This window comes from Ptychodera flava, chromosome 11 (assembly GCF_041260155.1).
Source record: "Ptychodera flava strain L36383 chromosome 11, AS_Pfla_20210202, whole genome shotgun sequence".
In the NCBI taxonomy this organism is placed as follows: Eukaryota; Metazoa; Hemichordata; class Enteropneusta; family Ptychoderidae; genus Ptychodera; species Ptychodera flava.
This window is the reverse complement of record NC_091938.1, coordinates 20,287,870-20,308,331: the sequence shown is the minus strand read 5'-3', so window position 1 is coordinate 20,308,331 and position 20,462 is coordinate 20,287,870. Positions and strand designations below refer to the sequence as shown.

General features: G+C 36.7%; 2 protein-coding genes across 2 annotated transcripts in view; both read right to left on the bottom strand.

Moving 5' to 3' along the window:
- The window catches only part of LOC139143759 (nuclear receptor subfamily 1 group D member 2-like), a 99,012-nt gene extending 83,075 nt beyond the window's left edge, over positions 1-15,937 (bottom strand). Inside the window, exon 1 of the mRNA XM_070714303.1 lies at positions 14,881-15,937. Coding sequence (XP_070570404.1) covers positions 14,881-15,151 — 271 coding nt within the window. The 5' untranslated portion in view covers positions 15,152-15,937. The remainder of the gene's footprint in view (positions 1-14,880) is intronic.
- LOC139143758 (puromycin-sensitive aminopeptidase-like) overlaps positions 1-20,462 on the bottom strand; it is a 539,468-nt gene that overhangs the window by 11,772 nt on the left and 507,234 nt on the right. The gene's annotated exons all lie outside the window — the stretch shown is intronic.

The following is a 20,462-nucleotide window of genomic DNA, read 5'->3' as shown; positions in this document are numbered from 1 at the left end:
TCTTTCAAACTTGGTCCAAATTATGCTATTCTTTAACTCATCACATACACACACAAAAAATTCAGATCTACAAACTTTTAAAGATCTTAATACTTTACATATTAAAAAATATCATAGCTCTGTCAAAAGAACAAAGCTACACTTATTTCAGCATTTAAAAAACTATGAAAATCTAACAAATCAAACAAAAGATACTAGGATGACAATGAACTAAATTCAGTCAAACCACCTTTGCAAAGGTTACTGAACATTTGCGGCTACAACGCTCACTTCCATGAGAAAATTAAGTTCTAAAAGAATATTTTCATTTATAACTCCTTTCTCCGCCATGGTTTGGTCCAAACCCATTGTTATTGATGGTGATTGTGGACCAGTCCAAAGGGAATTAGGGATGAGCAGGTTGATTTCCAGCAACAAAACCACCTGTTTGATTATTCCATCTGTACGTCATGATGTATGTCTTGGTTCTGGTACAGTCATGGCTCATAGCACATTCACAATGCTGAGTTATTGCTCTACATATACTTTGTAGTGTTGTGTTCAAATAAACTATACATCATAATGATTACTCCAATAGTACACTTGTTTTGAAAACAGTCTCTCACAATAAAACAGGTACAATAAAATACCAGAGACGATAGTATGGATAACCTCTAGACCTTCATAAAATAAAAACAAAAAATGAGAAAAACGTGAAGGCAGATATGAAAAATTCAGATCTCAGTGAATTTTGGTAAAAGAGTACATAAAATGTATACATGTACAAATATATGCAAACATGAAACTACAAATATCATATATATGTATCTTGAGTATGCTGTCCTGCCAAAGTGCACAGAAGCCGATTCATGCACTTTGACCTTGACACGCATTTCAAACACTCAGACAGTTTCAGGTCTATTGAAACAACAAGTGCACTTGTCAATCGCCCGCCATCTGCTGCAATTTAGGTCACTCTATTGGGCTGCAGTCTGTCTGGTCAATATTATAAATTATGCAAATGGATTTTTACTTCTCTGTCTATTTTAAGCGGGGCTGAAAATGTACATTGTTAACAGTCTTTCAGCATTTTCTGATTAAAAAAACTGCCAAAAAAACTGCCAAAAAAACCAGCAAATTTGTCTCTGCACTACCAGTATAAATCATACGCTGTGTTCATGCATAACATGAGCCATGGTAGGCCAACTAAAATTACAGATTTGTTTCTCCCCTAGGGCTGTTGCAAAAATGAAATGGGTGTGTTTTTTCATTTGCTTGTTTTTTTGGCAAAAATCTGAAAAAAATTGACTTGGGTATATTTTATAAAGGTGACAAAAATGGACTTTGGCGCTCAAAAGGTTAAAATAATCCATAAAAAAACACAAAAATAACACAGTAATAAATGGTCTGAAGAGGGAGTAACTCGATCTTTCAATTGTATATGTATCAGAAAGAGACAAATTGCAGTATATTAATACAAAAAATCTTTTTTATAGTTACAACCAAGAACTAAGGCCCTCCATCAATTGCGTATGTTGTGTGTATGTTAGTGGTTTTGCTTATGTGTATATGCAACTTCACAGAAGCAATGTTTCTTACATGATCATAAACGCTGCGACAAAAACTAAATTGCAAACTTCCGTTACATTGTTACTGCTCTGGCTGTGTTGGCATGCTGTGTAATCAATGTAGCCTGTAATTATGATCAGATAATTGCATTAAGTCACAAAAGTGTGGAAAGTTAAACAATAGTATTGGCTACAAGTTCCTAATATGAATTTGACTCTTAAAGCATAAAGTAATGTTCTCAGTGCTTTGAGGTAGCCTTGGCATGCCGGGAGTCATGAGAACTGCTATGTTACGCTAACTTAATTTGCTATGCGTGGCTATTTACTATTCATCGGTCAAGACAAACAAATACCAACACTAACTTTCAACAGTTTTCTCGACAGGAACGCCCTAAATTGGGAAATATATTGCGGCTTCTGTTGCGCTTAGTCTGGTTCCCTGCCCCCTTTCTACAAAAATGGTCAGGTATGTGCCATTCTATTCACAGCACTGATTGGACGACACTATGGAACATGTTGATTGGCTAAGGGGAGCACCAATTATAAAAGACAAATTTCTGATCATTATGATAGTACATATAAGTTAGTGTTGGTATTTGTTTGTCTTGACTGCATGAGACAGAGAGCTTCAACATATTATAAGGCAATATCATGGCAAATAACGTATCCATTGTACTCCAGCACACCTGATAATGGTTTATCATTTGGATACAATAAAATAAGTCAGGCTTGTCTAAACACAACTTGACCTAGATTTTTCAATGCTGTGTAGGCCAAAAAAAAGCGATAACTTCCCGATATTGCACTGATTCAGATCAAAATCATCATCCACTACGGTTTGTAGACTACAGGCGTAAAGGCAATTGAAAATGTTATGTTCATTTGTACAGGAGTAAAACTAACAAAGGGTAATTTTTTGATCAGCTGACCAAGCCCATCAGTCACAGTGGTTATTCAGTAATCTTGGAAATACCATACTGTTTGAAAGTCCAATTCACTTGCAACTTTGCACAAAATTTGACTAATTGTAGGAAAAAGACCAATTTCTGATCATTATGATAGCACATACCTAGAAATTGAAAGACTTAAAACTAATTTGCTCATACTTTCTATAAGGAAACTTTGAACTTCAAATCAAAATTAACAATCTGGGGTCACCATGAAAAATTTGGTAACAGTCAAAAAAATTATCAAATATTTACTGTTTTTTTTGAAATTCAAAATTCTGCCATACCTGTGCTAATTCTATGGGGAAAAATAAAATTTTCAATTTTCAAAAAATTAACATACACAAGATTTGTCCCACTCAAAGAGCTTTCACATGAGCCCAGCCCATGCCGCAAGTGGGTCAGGAAGAATTTTAAAAACTTGAGAGTCCAAATATCTGTCCCCGAGTTAAATGAACTACACCTGTATAGAAATGTTATTTTAACATGCAAATCAGCATCATCTGCTGGAAGGCAGAACTTTTGTAGGTGCTTTGTAGTTGACCTTCAATTTTCTTTCTGTCAGGGTCAAATCATGCAGGTGCCGTGCTGCTGTGACTTTCTCATTGGAAACTCCGACACGTTGTGAAAAATATCCTCTTTTATTGTCAAGAGCATAATTATCACAATGGAAGGCCGTAAATTTGAACCATGGCGATCTTCAATTTCCTAAAAGGATGTATTCAACCAGGAGAAGTACATCAATGAAAATTGTATGAATATGCAAATAAGCTCATATGGGGATGGTTTAAAGTTTAAGGAAAGTTTAAGTTTTTTAATTTCAAGGCACATACTATCTGTTGGTCTACCCTTAACTTGGACTCCCTAAGTTCATGACATTTCAGTTTCTTCATACATGTACCTCGTTCATGGTTCAAAAGCCCTGCTGATGTGCAGCGTGCTCGGAAAGTCATATCTGATTGGTTGATTGTCACTATTCACAGTAACTTAGGGAGTTTATTTGTATTATTTAATTATAATGATAAATTCAGCCAACCAATCGGATAACAGCTTCCGAGACGCTGCACGTCAGCCCAGAAAGGTATGATATTTTATGGGCTCTCCACTGACCACATTATTCCTAGCATGGTGAACTTTTTGTGTCTTTAAAGCCCGGTGCGGACTTAATCCAAAAATCTAGCAACATATTTATATAACCATTGCAATTTCAAAGGAGAACGAAAGACAGAAACACCTCATAATCTTCTTAACACCTCACTTAATCATGATCCCTGGCCTTTTAGAGCCGGTTTAAGGCAGCGAAACATTCTTTACCTTCTAACTTCTCTAGAAATGCTATGAGTAGAGCAAACAATGGATATTTCCTTGCATCTTGTGGCACAGAAGCATCATTTCTTTGCAGCATGAATGAGAAAGTTCGCAGACGATATGGCAAAATTGCTCCAGATCAAGGAGTCAAAGATTCCTTATTGGGTCTGAAGAGTTGAAGCTGAGTACAGGTAGAATACCAACTTTTCTACTCACAGTCTACTCACAATATCTGAAGCAGCCTACAGGAAAGCAAATTGCAGCATAGTTGGCTGTGGCTATATTTCAGTCACATACAAGATGAATACCAGACTTTACATCCATACAGTAGATGGAGGACTCTTCATATACTATAGCCATGTCATAATCTACGATTAACCGCTTTGCAGTGTTTTCTCTGGCGGTCTCTCTAACGAGGGGGAGGTGTCCCCTAATTTGGTTCTGATCAAGGGGGCATAATAAAGTATGCAACATTAAGTTATGCAAATTAAGGGTTTTCAAGATATTAGACTAAATAATGGTAATTGTGCAGATCAAATATCAGAGACAGCATACAATTCCTTGCTCTTTTCATCTTGTTACTGTGTAATGTATTTGAAGCCTATACAAATCGTGCACACTTCATTCATGTTTAAGTTTATACATAGTTTTGTAATCTGGAGGCAAAGTCTAGATAGATATTAAGTGGGTTAAATCAACGATGTGATATTACATCATAGACAGCAATTAATCATAGTGTGGCATATGCCACTATCAATACTCTGTGTACATCAATATCTCAACATCTCATTGTAGAGGCCCAGCTTGGCAGCATTTGTGATTATCTGTATGAGGGATATTATAGATTAAATAGTTGGGGATTCATGCAATTGCACACATTCTGGAGTAAAATGTTTACAAAGTTGAATGTTGAAGTTTACTCAATGTATAGTATATTGTGCCCAATTTCAATAAGAAATTCAACTTCAAGTACATCCATTATGAGTGTAATTTTAATGGTTTAAGAATATACACTCATATTCTGACTGTTGATAGTTACTGAACAGATCAAATACATGAAGGAAAGGCAACTTGTGGGAGATGGTATGATCTGTTTATCGAAAATCGAGCATCTACTTTCACCTAAAATCAGTATGATAGTAAACTTTATATCCTGGAGAGAAGCCAATTTTGAAAGGGTCTTTGGCTATATTCCGATCAATAAAGACTTAGTATAATATCAAGATTTTTTACGAAATAAATGTTAATCTCTCAGAGTTTGTTGACAAGATGACAAGATGTTTTGAATTTGGAGATACCTGAAAAAGAACTTAACATGGTCACATGTCATAAATCCTAAAAGCCTAAAATGTAAACATAGGTTCCACGCCAATGGCTATTTTACCAGGGTTCCCTTTTTGTGAAAAGGAATTTTAGCAAGTGATGGAAAGGGTTGTGTAATCATTACTGGTAACTACCCTGTATGTCTATGGTATGTATCCCTAACCCATTCAAAAAACACAGCATCTCGGAATTAATGTTCCTGAGTCCACCGCAAAGGTCTTTCAGAGTTACTGCATCATTATATTATACTGAAAGAGTTTTGTGGCGTTTTTGTGTCTCGAGGTTTTAGTCACGGAACACTGAAGGCTGACCTTTCAGAAAGTCTTCCATACAATTGAGCTGATTGAGCTGTTCGGTTGGCTGCGAGTATCATATATGCATAGCATCACGCCACATGGGCCAGCTCGGTCCTCTGGATAATACCTACGCACTTGGAATTAAATGCAGTAGGTGTGAACATGATACACATCCGTTGACACATATACCCATGGACAATCCACAAACAGCGTCATGTAACTGGTCGTGATCATATAATTCTAAACGCGATCTAATCCTTTCACATTTGTCAATATCAATCCAACAACAACCTCAAACAAACCCACATCAACATGTGGTGCTGTGACACGTGATCTATAAATTGTTCTTTAAAGTCTCATTTAAATATCGCTGTATTAATTCACTTTTTTCACTAAGAAGGTTTGAAATCACATGCAATTTACATAAAAATGTGACCCCAAAAGGTTTCCAACCACTGGGAACAAACGTACAACTTAAATTTTCAGGGCGAAAAAATTTCCGACTTGCGATCACGTCAAAAAGGCCGCTCGTCAGACATATTAGAAACGCCGTGAACATTCAACTGAATCCATCACCTGACATTTTCAACGACAATATGACTCAAAAACATCTCTCCAAAGACTGGATGGTATTTTCTTAGAAAGTAAAACATAAAAAGACCTCCAGCGAACAGGGCTTAAACTAAAAAGAAGGGGCAACTTGCAACATTTGAAAGTATGCGAATCAATGTCTTTCTATAATTTGGCTTAAGTCTTCTTTGTCTTCCTAGAATACACTGAAACACAAAGGACTGGCATAAGCCTTGCAAACACATTAAGCATTTTATATGATATCGCATTTGTTTTTGTTTAAAATATGAATTCTCGTCTAGTCACCACCATTGACAAGAAATGCTGCACAAATAAGTTAAGAACCTTTATTATGATACAGATCGCGTTTGTACAAGCACTGGGAATATTTTGATGGGATATTGAGAACAGAACACTAAGAAACTGTTACCATGTTTACAGATTGAACAAAAATACTGGAAAGACATCAAAAGTCAAAACTAATTGATCTTCGGAGCTCCAATGCATCTTTAATTATCGCCTGGCTTCCTCGCTCTGTGTCTGAATCAATACAATACTTAAAATATGTATCTGAATACTACCCGAAACATTTTTCAATGACTCCATCCCCCCACCCCCTTTGTTTTTTTTCTCTTGGCAAGAAAACTGAGTGCAACTGGGGTGTTTGATCATCATTTATCAGCAGTGTGTTATAGATTTACCACTTACCATGCAGATATCAAGTTGTATGGATTTGTACTTGTACTTAAGGTCTTAATTCCTACTAGGCATTCAGTATGTTACCATAGTCTCATATCGAAAAGCTCTGTGGGATAAGTTTATTATACAATGTATACATATATATATATTTATACGGCAAATTTGGACAGCTATTATATGATAGTAGAGCGCATAATATTTTGAATGTATTGAAATTTATTTATTCAACTCTTTACTGTGTACTCTGACTCAACCACTTAGATCAACATACGTACGTTTTTGTCACCAGTACTACAGCAAGCTTGTGACAAAATTTGAATTTGAGCAGCAATATGTGTTTGCTGGATTGTCCTTGGCCTGAGCTGCCCTCTAGGGTGTAGGACTGAATGTGCATAACACTATGTAACATGTCACACACGCTGTTTATCCGGAGCGCTAAGTATGTGAGTCAGCTATGAATGGTCTCAAGGACTCTTTGAACCACTGAGATAAACATCTACACTATATTTGATGTCACCAGTACCACAGGAAGTTGATTTTCTGGGTAATCGATCCCTTGATACCAAAGATCAACGATAAAAAATCAGGTGATATTCAGTACAGGTCAAGAGGCGGTCACCATGGACCTCATCGCCCTTACCTAACAATGTAAACATCATTGATATGACGTACCTCGGTATGAGAGCTTTTTTCAAGTATCATTAGGAAGAGAAACTGTTCCTGAAAGGTGAATAATACTGAAGATGTAGAGAAAAAGACAAAGAAGGAAAACAAATGTAAATTGAATCAATTCTAGCCTCTTGCTTTGTTTCAGACATATGTTGTTTACACAGCCCTAGCTTTGTCACGTTTCTGTTTGACCTCAGTGACCTAAAAATCTCTGTTTTTCGTTGATGTCATTTCATCTGCAGATCGCAATTGGAAATTCGCGTTTTAAAAATTAACAAAATGATCCTGCGATAACAAAAACCTGATGTAATACACACATAAAAGAAGACGATTATGCAATGGCAAACACAGGTGGGCTTTAATAATTTCCGTACCAAGAGAGTTTGAGAAAAAAAAAACATGTCAATCCTCCGCAAAATATAAGAAAACAGTCTTCAATATTTCATGATCAGACATACCAGTACGGGAGCCAAGACATTAGACTAACACTGTACCATTCTTTTTTCTGAAATATATATACACATTCACATGGTAGAGAGAAACAGAAATAGAATGAATTCAACAGTATAACAGAGAGAGTGATTAGAGTCATTGTTTCCATAATAACATTTCGAGCTGGTCAGATTCAAGCTGGTCACATCAAAAATACACAGTAGATATGAAGGCCGAACACAGATAGATGAACTGACGGTCACAATTAAAATGAGACACAGTAAACATTACATCATGGATGTCACAGGGAAAAAGTGATCAAGTCTGTGCAGACTTGTTTCTATTCTATTTCTATTCTATTCTATTCTATTTTTTATAACATATAAAAATAAAGAACTGGCGATAGAAGTAATACCTGTTTCTCTAAGAACAGTTTCATTTTTTTTTGCAAACCACAAAAAGGCAAAACTTGCGGCAATTTTGGAAGAACAATGTGTTACCTCTGTGATTAAAAGAACATCACTGCATTTAAATGGCAGATATTAAAGCGAGGATTGAAATTTATCGATTTCATATAGTACTGTCTTTCACAGGTTTTGAAAAAAAATAGAAAAATATTTCCTCTGTAGCAAAACACTGCATGATGGCTCCCTTTCTTTGTTGACAACACACGATTGGGACGTTCCAAGTCGTAAATGTACCGTACAGGCTTGGCCTTGAGAAAAGGTCATGCTTGACATGTTTGTAGATGTGGTTGAAAAAACACATAAATCAAGACGCAGCCTGTAAATTACGATAACCGCTTATGTTCCATTATGAACTACAGCTTCGTAAGTAACAAATCGTACCCTATACCGTAACTTCACAAAGTGAAGCTGCAGTTTCCGTCGGGAAATCTATTTTAACCAACTCTTAGGGACAAGTCAGAAAACAACAGTTTCTATAATGTCTTTTTTCCCCAAACTAAATTAGGTCAAGTCTCTCCATGTTGGCTTACTGGCACGTGTTATGCAAATGACCTGTGGTATCGGCCAGTCAACAATGATACACCACCAAGTTACTTTTTCTAAATTTTCTTTTCTCTACATTTCACATCTTGCGGTAAATAACAGAAATTGAAGGTCACACTAAAATGAACAAAATTATGGAAAATAAAAATCATTAAAGTGGACAAATGTTTATCGATAAATAAACAAATCTGTTGGCTTATGCACCTTGAGGTTTCATTGTTACAGTAACAAAAAACTCAAATGCCACGCGGGGACACATGATGGAGGTAGACATGGGGTAAATGGCTTGTTTGTATTTAACAACAGATTAAAATTCTACTTTTCCATTAAACGCTGATGAAATGTGAAGAACGACACTGAAAAATGTGGACAGCACATAGAACACACCCCAATACAGTCATGTATTCGAATAGGAATTGAGGACACTTGCCATGTCTTTATGACAACTACACGTGGCTTTGTGCCTTTGGCAGAAACTTTTGATTTACAACCTTGTTCAGAAAAAACCAAAAGACTCTGTTGTGATGCTCCGTCTGGTACCATTGCCATAAATGACGGTAAACTCGGCTCACAACAAATACCAGAGAAGTCAGGAAGAGATACATTTTAGTTCGGAGTAACTCTTTAGTGATTGGAGGAAAGTTGACCAAGCCCCCGTTTTGCTGAAAGGATCTTACATTCAGATTGCCATGGTTACGTGAAAGCAAATGTACAGGCAACTTATTTGTTTTTCCAACAACAAACTGAAAACTGCTCATTTTCTTTGTAATAATTTGGCCTAATCCCATTGTCATCCATTGTATCAGTTACAGGATGGATCGATCCATTTTGTGACAGGGATGCCTCCTTTACATACCTGCATAATTTCTGTGGATTTTGAAGAATACTGTTCATTAATCCAAGAGAAATCTAAACCCCTTAACTTGTAATAGAATAGTAATATGATTTTTTCATGTCACTAAAATTCACAAGATTGAAAAATAACATGGAGACAAAAATTATTCATGCATGAATTACAAGGCATTATCAAACAAAATTTTATTATAAATGTATTGCATTTGACTGCAATCTACTCCTGAGCATAAGAAACATAATCCTTCTGCCTTTAACATCTAATGTGGCATAATTTAAAATATTTCATACAATTTCAACAGCATTGTATAAAGTTGCAATACAAGTTAATGTCCTCGGATCATTCCAACTTGTTGACGATAAGACAGTAGCATTGTTTAATCTAGAAAACTTACAATGTACATGAGCCCTGGAAGTGATCCTACTGTTATTGCTATAGTTCATGAACTTCATGAAATATTCAGGGAGTTCTGAGATGAATCGTGCCTTCTTAAAATGTTAGTGCACTGTCACAGATGGAGCTCAAGTACTCGTTCTTGATTTTTGCACATGAGATTGCAAAGTTACCCTGTTCAAATTACCCATCATAGTATTTCTTCCACAGGTCTTACAGGTAAAGTATTGTTTTTATAGCAGTAAATGCTTATCATATTCTATTCTAATTGATGACTCCTAACACATCTTAGCTTAATTTGATTAATCTATTGATTGATTTATTTGTTTATTGTTTATTTATTAAAGGGTCAGTAGCTGTAACCTAATAATTTTTTCTGTTTGTTTTGTATGTAAATTTCAAGTTTATATTTAAAGGGACAAAGTCAATGAAACCATGTCGAAAATGAATTAATGGTCGTGACCATTAATTCATTTTCCCAATGGTTTCGTAAAACTGGGGTCGAATATGTGCATGGTCACCCATTCACTCAGTATCTTTCAACATGTCAAACAATATAAGTAGTATTTCACATCAAACAAAATTAATGAAAAACGGCCGACTTTGTCCCTTCAACTTAATTATCAATACACCATTTACATCTGTTGAATACATCCTCACTGTTTCCATAAATTCTCTCCAACCAGAATTCACTTGTTGACAATATCAATGAAGTTTTCACATGCACAGGCTGGGTTGACAGGGTGAACTTTGTGTATCAAAATGCCTTGAGGAGTAGAACTAGAAACTGAAGTTGACATTAAAAACAAGAACATTCTGATCAAAATTTATAGTGGAACTTTGATATCAATCAATCAATATATATATATATATATATATATATATATATATATATATATATATATATATATATATATATATATATATATATATATATATATATATATATATATATAATAGATTGATATCAAAGTGCCACTATATATATATATATATATATATATATATATATATATATATATATATTATATATATATATAATATATATATATATATATATATATATATATATATATGCTGTATACTTTTGCTTGATTTCAAGTGAATACGTAGCTTGGTTCACACTATATTTATTATTTATAACGCTCTGAATTTAGTATATCATATATATATATATATATATATATATATATATATATATATATATATATATATATATATATATATATATATATATATATATATATATATATATAATATATATTATACACCAACTGCCGTAACCTATGGGAGTTTGACCGTCCAATAACTTTCCGTATTTTGTATAGTACGCGGAGGTCCCGAATACGGGAGACGCGCGACGCGCCTGTTTGACCTTTGACCTAGCGATTATTGGATGTAAACAAACTATTTTACGGTGAGTTACAGATATAATAACAGCTTCCACTAAAATGTTATTCGTAGTATAAGGTTTAACACACGCTGAACACAAAACTGAGTCTAAATGCAATTGATTTTTATTTTAAAAAAAGAATTAAATTGAAAACATTCAGCGAAGTTGCTTGTAGGGCCTACTGCACTGAAAATTAATTGGCTTCATGCCAACGCAACAATCGCGCGCGTTCCACTAATATCGCGCGTGCCGCATCCCTCAAAATTTTCCATAGAATGTTTTATACAGACGATTAATGGAGGGAGGTGTATAATAATAGGGTTATACACAAAATACGGCCCTGTATGGACTCGGGCTCAGTGAGTGACGTATTGGACTCGCCTTCGGCTCGTCCAATACGTCACTCACTGAGCCCTCGTCCATACAGGGCCGTATTTTGTGAATAACCCTATAATATATATATATATATATATATATATATATATATATATATATATATATATATATATATATATATATATATATATATATATATATATATATATATATATATATATATATATACTTTTTTGTTTTCTTTCATTTATAAATTCATTCCTTGAAGTTACCTTTGTTGTAGCAATTTTGCTAAGTTTCTACCGATAATAAATGTTCTTTGTGTTTTAATTTTAATTTGTGTAAGTCTCTGCCCAATATACAATTTATTTCATATTTGTTGGTCTGACAGAAAAGGGGTATTATCTGAAGACAATACTGGAAAAACATTACCAGTAGTACTTGAAAATTTCTGCCAAACAAATGGTTTTGTTGGAATGGCCACCTTCATGTACACATCTTCCAGAGGTTAACGTGGTAGTATGCACCTCGAAAGTTATATATTCAAACTTTTGCTCAAACTTTCCTCAATGAATGTTTCAACCATTCTCTTTTAAAATCACGAACAAATTGCGGGGGTCACCATGCAAATTTGATACAAGAGAAAAAAATTTCCCAAGATTATCAATATTTGAAATTCAAAATGGCCGCCATCCATGTGTTAACTCTATGGAGAAAAGTAAAATTTTCAAATATCAAGAAACTTAGATGGTAGACATTTTTTTTAACACCAGGAGCTTTAAAATGAACACCCACAAGTGGTAGATTAGAAAAGATCTGTAAAAGTTTGAGAGTCTGAATATCTGTCCCTGAGGCGTATTCTACCTTAACACATTTCCTTATTATGTCAGAATGTATGTGTTACAAATGTTTGCAAATTTTTGGTAAATTTTGATGCTGTGTCAGGAGCAATAAGTGCTCGAATATTTCAGTAAAGTTAAAATTTTCAAATTCTTGGGAAAGAGTTTCAATTATCTGCTTCATGGACCCTACCATGAACAGGTATTGCACTGTGATGCATGACGTGAATGGCACATTGGCATTTAAGCACAACACGTTTCATGAGCATTATATCAGACAAGCATATATGTATGTGTCTCTTTTGGTGTGGAAGCGTAAATCTGATAAAATATAGCAGTAAACAGTATTCGGGTGGCCATTTTTGTTCTCTTGTGTCTTTACTGTTCGACTGAAGAGGTGCTTATAGATACCCTAAGAATGGTCGTTTTCAAAAGAGGGCATTAAGAGGCGGAGGGAAGTAAAAAATAACACAAAGAGTAAGAGTGTGAGTGAGTCCTGGCCGCCCTTCTCTGTTGAACAGTTTGCATGCACATGTATGTGTGTCATGCATGTGAAGGAAATTCCATCATCTAAAGTTACTGTCTTGTCCTGTGGTTAGTTGTCCTTACATTCAATAACCACAGCACCGGTTTTCCATAACCACAATTCACAACATGGGTTTCCCGTCTGCTGTGACAAAACATAAGAAGCCATTACCCTATTGCACAAATATTAAAGATGAGCTAATCCTTGCTCAGTAAGATATTTTGCCCATTTTCGCACAATTTTGTACATTTTGTTTCTTGGGAAGTGGCTCACGTTGAAAAAATAAACAACATAAGTAAACATAAACACTCTAAGTGCTCTAGCTGGTGTTGTGAATTAAACAACGGTCATATTATAATTCTCCTCTGAAATGGCTTCATCTTACTACAAAACTGTAAACGAAAGTCTACAACAAGCCGGATCTTTAAAGACACTTAATAGAGCAACAATGAATAATTCGGATAATTTCAGAGACAACGGTGACCATTCTCACATTTTGAAGACAACAAGAGCATGATTGAAAGATTATTGACGGTTTTTTTAGATATGATATATTCGTTGGAAATGAAAAGGCACTCCGGCGGACCTTTCAGTAGAAACAGTCGTAAAGGTCATTTTGACCCAAGGGAGCGAGCAGCGACGGCGCGTCGACGGCGTCAGTTTTCCCCATTCCACAGTCCCTCTATCCACGTGGATAGAGGGACTGTGCCCATTCCATCTACGTAGTGAACTTGAACGACCTATATTAAAACGCTTTAATAAAGCTCAAAGTTCAAATTGCAACGGACAACCAAGTGAGCAATACACATGACGTGGAACAACATTGTTTTCGAGAACACATCTGTTGAACGACAAATATGGAAGTTGGAACTCATTGCGTCGGTGAACACAGCTTACACACTAGTACACTAAACAGGTTCCCAGACACTTCGCACCAAAACCACTTCGCACCATACCATCTCGTCCCATACCATTTCGCACCAAAACCACTTCGCACCAAAACAACCTCGTACCAAAACCACTTCGCCCCAAAAGTCATGTCCCCCAAACCACTTTGCCCGAAACTTATCGCTAACTGGTAAAGCTGAAAATAACCACCTTCCTGTCATCCTGGGACTGAAATCTTGAAAGTGTACGCATTTCGCGAAATTGACATCGTGCAATTCCGCGCACGGCACCTGAGTTGTAGCATTTGCGTGTTTCTTTTTTCTTATTCTATCGTTTATGGTTTCATGCAACAATAAATGGTTCGTGGTAGCCAAAATGTCCTAATACATTAATGCTTCCAAGTTGTAGGTAAAAACAACCTTATGATACGTCGTAACATCGTTGTTTCAGGACGAGTTGACGGTACTATACTTTGGGCGAAGTGGTTTTAGTACGATGTGGTACTTGGGGCGAAGTAGTACTTGGGACGAGGTGGTTTTGGTACGAAATGGTTTTGGGACGAAGTTGTGTGGGGCGAACTGGTTTTGGTGCGAAGTGTCTGGACCCCCACTAAACACATGTATTCGAGTACTCATAACTAAAATCGCGTCACACATATACACAACAGTAAATAAATTAGACATTCAACGTGTCAAAACAACTTGTGTGTGTTCACCATAATCCCTCCACTGGGGTGTAGGGGACTGTAGTTCAACCATCGACTGTCTTCCCAAAACCATGGGTAAAACAAGCCTCGCATTCGGACATAGACAATCGTCAATTTTCAGATTCTGCTCACATCATGCTCTTACCTTTCGGTCGCACCTTCTGCTGTTTTTGTGCTGAACAGTCGGGGCTCGGCTTTCCTTGCAACTGTATGTTTTCCCCGCCGCCTTGGCGATGCTGAGTCGAGGACGATGGGGTCGTGTGCGTCGACGACATCGAGTTCGAAGACGGCGACAACGAACTGTTGCTCGGGTGTCTCTGTGAGAGTGAATTGACCGGACTGTAAGGTGAAGGTACACTTACTGCCAGTGGAGGCGACGACAACGCTTTCGTGTGATCTCGACTGTCGATCTCCATGGTAATATGTGTGATACAACTTGAACGTTCTCAAGATTCCCTACCAGTCTACGGAGATGTCCGGAGAACGATTGAGATCGTCAGATCACGGAAAGAACCTGACAAATTGGGTCATCAATGAGACATGGACAAACAGACTGTGGACTCGTGCTGCAGGGATCGAAGAGCACCAGTCGACCATAAACAAACTGCCAACACACCAGCACTGGCAGCAGAAATACGAACAACTTGGAAAATCCGCGGGTCGCCCGATCGATCCTTCGTTGTCCTCCAAGTACAAACTGAATGCTCAAACAATCACTGAGGATACTCTGTTTATCGGCAGACGACAATTACCTTTACGGAGGATAGTGTTTTATGCTAATGATGTTATTTTCGCGTACGCAGCGAGCAAACAACAAGGTCACTTCAGGTCACCCGCGAGCATATCCCCGATCAGTGCTATCCCATGATACACGTGTGAAAGTGTCGCTTCCAAAGGTTCCGGATCATGCGCACTGTAGTACACTTGGCATGAAGACGCTAAGAAGCTCGATCTTCTGGGTCGTTTCCCCTACACGCCGTGACTGAATCTCCTCTTTTTTTAAAAAAGAAGTAGCACACGGCAACATTATGAGGCACAGTTGCACTCTCGAGTGCACCTTTTGTCCTTTTCATAGACACGACGCCGGTCAATCTGGGTCAAGGACTTTTCAAGGTCGCGCCACACTGTCACACAGTACAGTAGGACGACGTCACACCCTGTTGTGCATGCGCGTGCGTGCGCATGTGATATCAAAGTGCAAACGCCTATTAATCGTTTGCCCGCCCGAGGGCGTATTTCTTTCCGCATAAATACATCCACTTGAAAAACCCGCATATATGCAGGAGAAGCCCGGCCAGACAGAGCCCTGCGCACTGCAGATCTTTGTCCAAGTGAACTTCGTTGGTTTCAGGATGGTTGATTTAACACGATTGGAGCTAAATTGGGATAATTGGATTTTCATATTTTTTAAATTTCTCAAAAGTGTTACTTGCTACATAGTTGAATGTTGCAATAATACAAATTACTCATGAAAACAAGTGTGTAATGTAAATAAAAGCAGATGAGATTACATTTGTAGATTAAATCGGCATTACTTCCCCACCCAATTATCCCAAATTAGTTCCAATCGTGTTATGGCGTGCAAATAATCTAAGACATAAGAAAATTTAGCTTCTACTTAATAGACTTCCGTATTATTTATTTATTTATTTATTTATTTATTTATTTATTTATTTATTTATTTATTATCATTTTTGGAGTTGGATACCTCAATCATTTCTAGGGAGGAAAAAGCGTGTATTTTCAGGAAGAATAGTGATCGTGATCGTGAGCTCGTCAAGGATCGACCGTGTTCTTGGAAAGGGCGGTCGAAATGTCGATACGCAATAATTTGTTCCAAAGGTTTTATAGTTTTAGTTGTATTTGTTGTTTTTTTTTATGATATGAATTTTTCCAGAATTTTACTGTCATGTGAATATAGGACTATGTTTTTGTAGGGTTTTGTTGTTGTTGTTGTTTCTTCTCTTTTTCCGCAAAAATAGCGAGGCAGCTAATCTTTTTTTTTTCATTTTTGACCATCCTTCCGAGACATTACACTTGCCTTATTGGACTCTGGACGAAGTGCAGAAAACATTAACGTAGCCCGCGCCTTAAAATTGAAAGACTTCAACTGTGGATCCAACTTTCCGTAAGAAAACTTGAAGCCATGCATGCCGTTTCGAAATCAAGCATAAAAATCAGGGGTCACAGCTCAAAACGTTGTGCCGGAGAAACAAGTTACCCAACATTTCCCGATATTTGGAATTCAAAATGGCCGCCATTCCAGTGTTAAATCAAATTTTCGATTTTCGCAAAGTAAGCCCGTGAAAACATTTGCTACTCCACGAGCTTCAAAATGAGCCCCACCCCCACCTCAACCACCCAACCCCACCCCCGCGCCCAATGATAGGCCAAGAAAGTATTGTAAACGTTTGTGAGTCCGAATACCTGTCGCCGAGGTGCATTCTACCTTAACGTTAAGTCCACTTTAGGACAGGCGACATACGAGGTCACCCGACAACAGATTGAGTATTTGCCATCACCAGCTGCAAAAGGCCATCTTGTAAAATCAAGTAACTAAAAAAAATATCACAATTTTGTCACAATTAATAACGTGAAATAATTTCTCAAACTATTACATGGGAAATGAATGTTTGAAATTTCCGTTTATGATTCGCGCACGGAAGTTTTACACTTAGACTACCCTCGTAAATTACGAAGATTAAATCAGGGATTCTCGTCACTTTTGTGGTACAAACTGGTCGCTATGGCAATTTGTTAGTTATATCGAGGAAGATGTAGACCAATAAAAAACGGTGGAACTTTGAGGTTGCGAACGTCGGAACTGCGCCTGTGCGACATAGTTTACAAATAATATATTTCATACACGATATCTAGGTGCATCATGTCAACACAGCTGCGGTATTTAATTTTTACGATGTACATTATGTCAAACATGTTTAACTTTCATAAATCGCAAACGTACCTTGGATACAGTGTTTACTACGTTTGTCGTATGCGCCCCGTGCGTCCTTTGAGCGCAGTTTCGACGACCTTTGAGATTGTTTTGCGGGCACTCGAATTTTTACTATAGTTTTCTGTCTGTATGACCTTTTTCTGAGCCTGTGAATTGTGTTTCAGCGTTTTATTTTTGTCAAAACAGAAAATTTACCCCCCCCCCTCCAGCGGTGTGAAACGGACATTTTGTCATTTAGATCGGCAAATTTTAGGTGATCTATTTTCCAATTCCACAATCAGCAATGTTTCTCCTGATTTTCATTTTTTGTCATGAAAATGACTGTTATCCTTCAGGAAAGTGTTAGTTAAAACGTCAGAGGTTCTGTTCCAGGGGTGCAAATCACCACCGTTCGAAAATCTAACCCTAAGTTGACAAACCAAGGGCACAACTACGACGGAGTCGCCTCCGGGAGGCTCAGCTACGCCGTTCTTGTATGCGTACTTGCCGTTGTGATGAAAATAAAGTGAATGAACGTAAAGTAAACAAAAGCAACTTGGAGTGCGATCGTACACATGTTTATCCACGGTCCTCCACAAAAGGACCGTGGTTTATCAGCCAATGAAAACCGTGGACAACAACAGCATACATGTAAGTAACAAAGTCAGACCGGTGCTTTATAACAACAACAACAACAACAACAACAAAAGCAAAACCAAATCGCCAGAGGGTTATAGCATAGCTCTCTGTTATTTTGATGAGGAAGGTTGTAAAAACGTGTAGCTCACTAAAACATGCTTTTCGACAGTGTCGGCAACATCCAATATGGGATAAATGGAGAAATTCTGTAAACCCATCGGAGACAATGGCAAGAGCTAAAGAAGAAAATCTGATATATCCTGATGCAAAATCGCCCAGGACTTAGGCTCGGTCTTCTTAAAACTTTGAATGGTTCCCATATAAAAGAAAAAACACTCAGAGTAGATTTTTTTTCCCTGGAACATCGTTCTTTATAGCAAACTGCAAAAGTCCTTTGCAATTTGACCTACATTGAGGGCGCACTGACTGCGATCACCAGCATATAGTAATCATTATACCTGATAACATTTTGTATTGTCTAATTGCGTCGTTATCACAGAGAGACAGTGCATGCAGTGGGCAAGGTCGGAAAATCTAACGCTATCCATTTATGTATGAGCTTATGAGCTTAAGGAGTTTTTCATGTGCTAAAAGCCACTTCCCTTTTTTATCTCGTATATGCCATATCTCCGGATTTCGAAACCCCATGCCTGTCGGACATCTAAATAAATAAGCTGTTTTGCAGTTCCATGGGTTGGTTATTCTAGTCAAATTCCATATCGCCTATAATACGCTGATAGAGACTTAGTTAGTACAAGGAAAAAATGAGGTCGCTGATCGTAAATGAGGGTGAGTGATAAGGCTGCATTCAGAAACACCTCTGGAGGGGGGGATTTGAAAATATCAAGGGTATGTTGAAGTCATTGAAAAAAATGGGGACTTACATGGGAACTCGAAACAAACTGAACTGTCTCTTATTGATATGAAATGTGTGTTTGGTTGTCAATTTATAGTTGTAACGTTTGGCTAATTTTTGGGTTGCTTTGTTTTGTGTATCCACTGCAGTTTCTTGTTTTACTCCCTGAAGCGTGATGAAAAGTAAGTTATTGACTTATCAACACAGCATATGTGTACAGTCAGCATTTTTATTGTTTGAGATTGAATTAAAGTCCTGACTAGAATTCATTTGTCATCAATAAAAATGATTACGGCCTTTACACACATACACTGTTTGCCAAACAGAATATTTGCTATTCTAACTATGCTGTGGGGAGTAGAACAAGAAACTGCTGTTTGGTACATAGAACAGAACATACTTGATTGGCCAACAGGTACACCTAATGTCCCCTTTAAATATGTTTATTGTGTCCAGTTTTCCTGACAGGTGAGGAAAGTCATTCTGTTTCCATACCTTTCTTAAGGATGATAAATACCTTTTAGACACTTTCAGATTTTTATTTTTTCTCAATTGAAGAAGTCCCAAACCCCAATAAAGTATATATTTTCTGAAAGCCCTGATATAGAGCAAAAGCACAACAGTTGTTATGTTCACCTTCATTTGTAGATTGTCTTGTAATTGTACAGAGAGGACTACTTGTTTATCAAAAAATTATTACAGCCTAAAGTCAATATTTAGCAACATTTACATATAAATACACAGATATAGCAATTTTTGTCAGGGAAGATATTTAATAGTTTACACATATACTACCATGAGAAGTGAATTAATATTTTTGGGTGAAATTCCAATATCATATTTGTTGTCCACATCTTCACTTTCAAACACCCATTCTAATCAAGTGCATTAATTGTCAAACATTTATAGAAGCACAGATTTAGCTAGTTTAGTGTTGAAAAAATATTCATAGTTTTCTCATAGACTGCCATGTATAGTATGAATCAACATTTTCGGTGAAATTCCAAAATCAAATTTCTTGTACACATGTCCACTTGTAACAACCCTATGTTAATCAAATACATTAATATCCATTATCAAACGTCTATAAATGCACAGATATTGCTAGTTTTATATTGGAGAAAAGTGTTCATAGTTATCTCATAGACTACCATCTATAGTGAATCTACACTTTCGAGACCTACAAAAATCAAATTTCTTGTACAAACATGCACTTTTCACCTGCCACTTCAAGCAAAGTACATTTACATAAATTATCAAACATATATAAATGTATAAATATAGCTTGTTTTGGGGC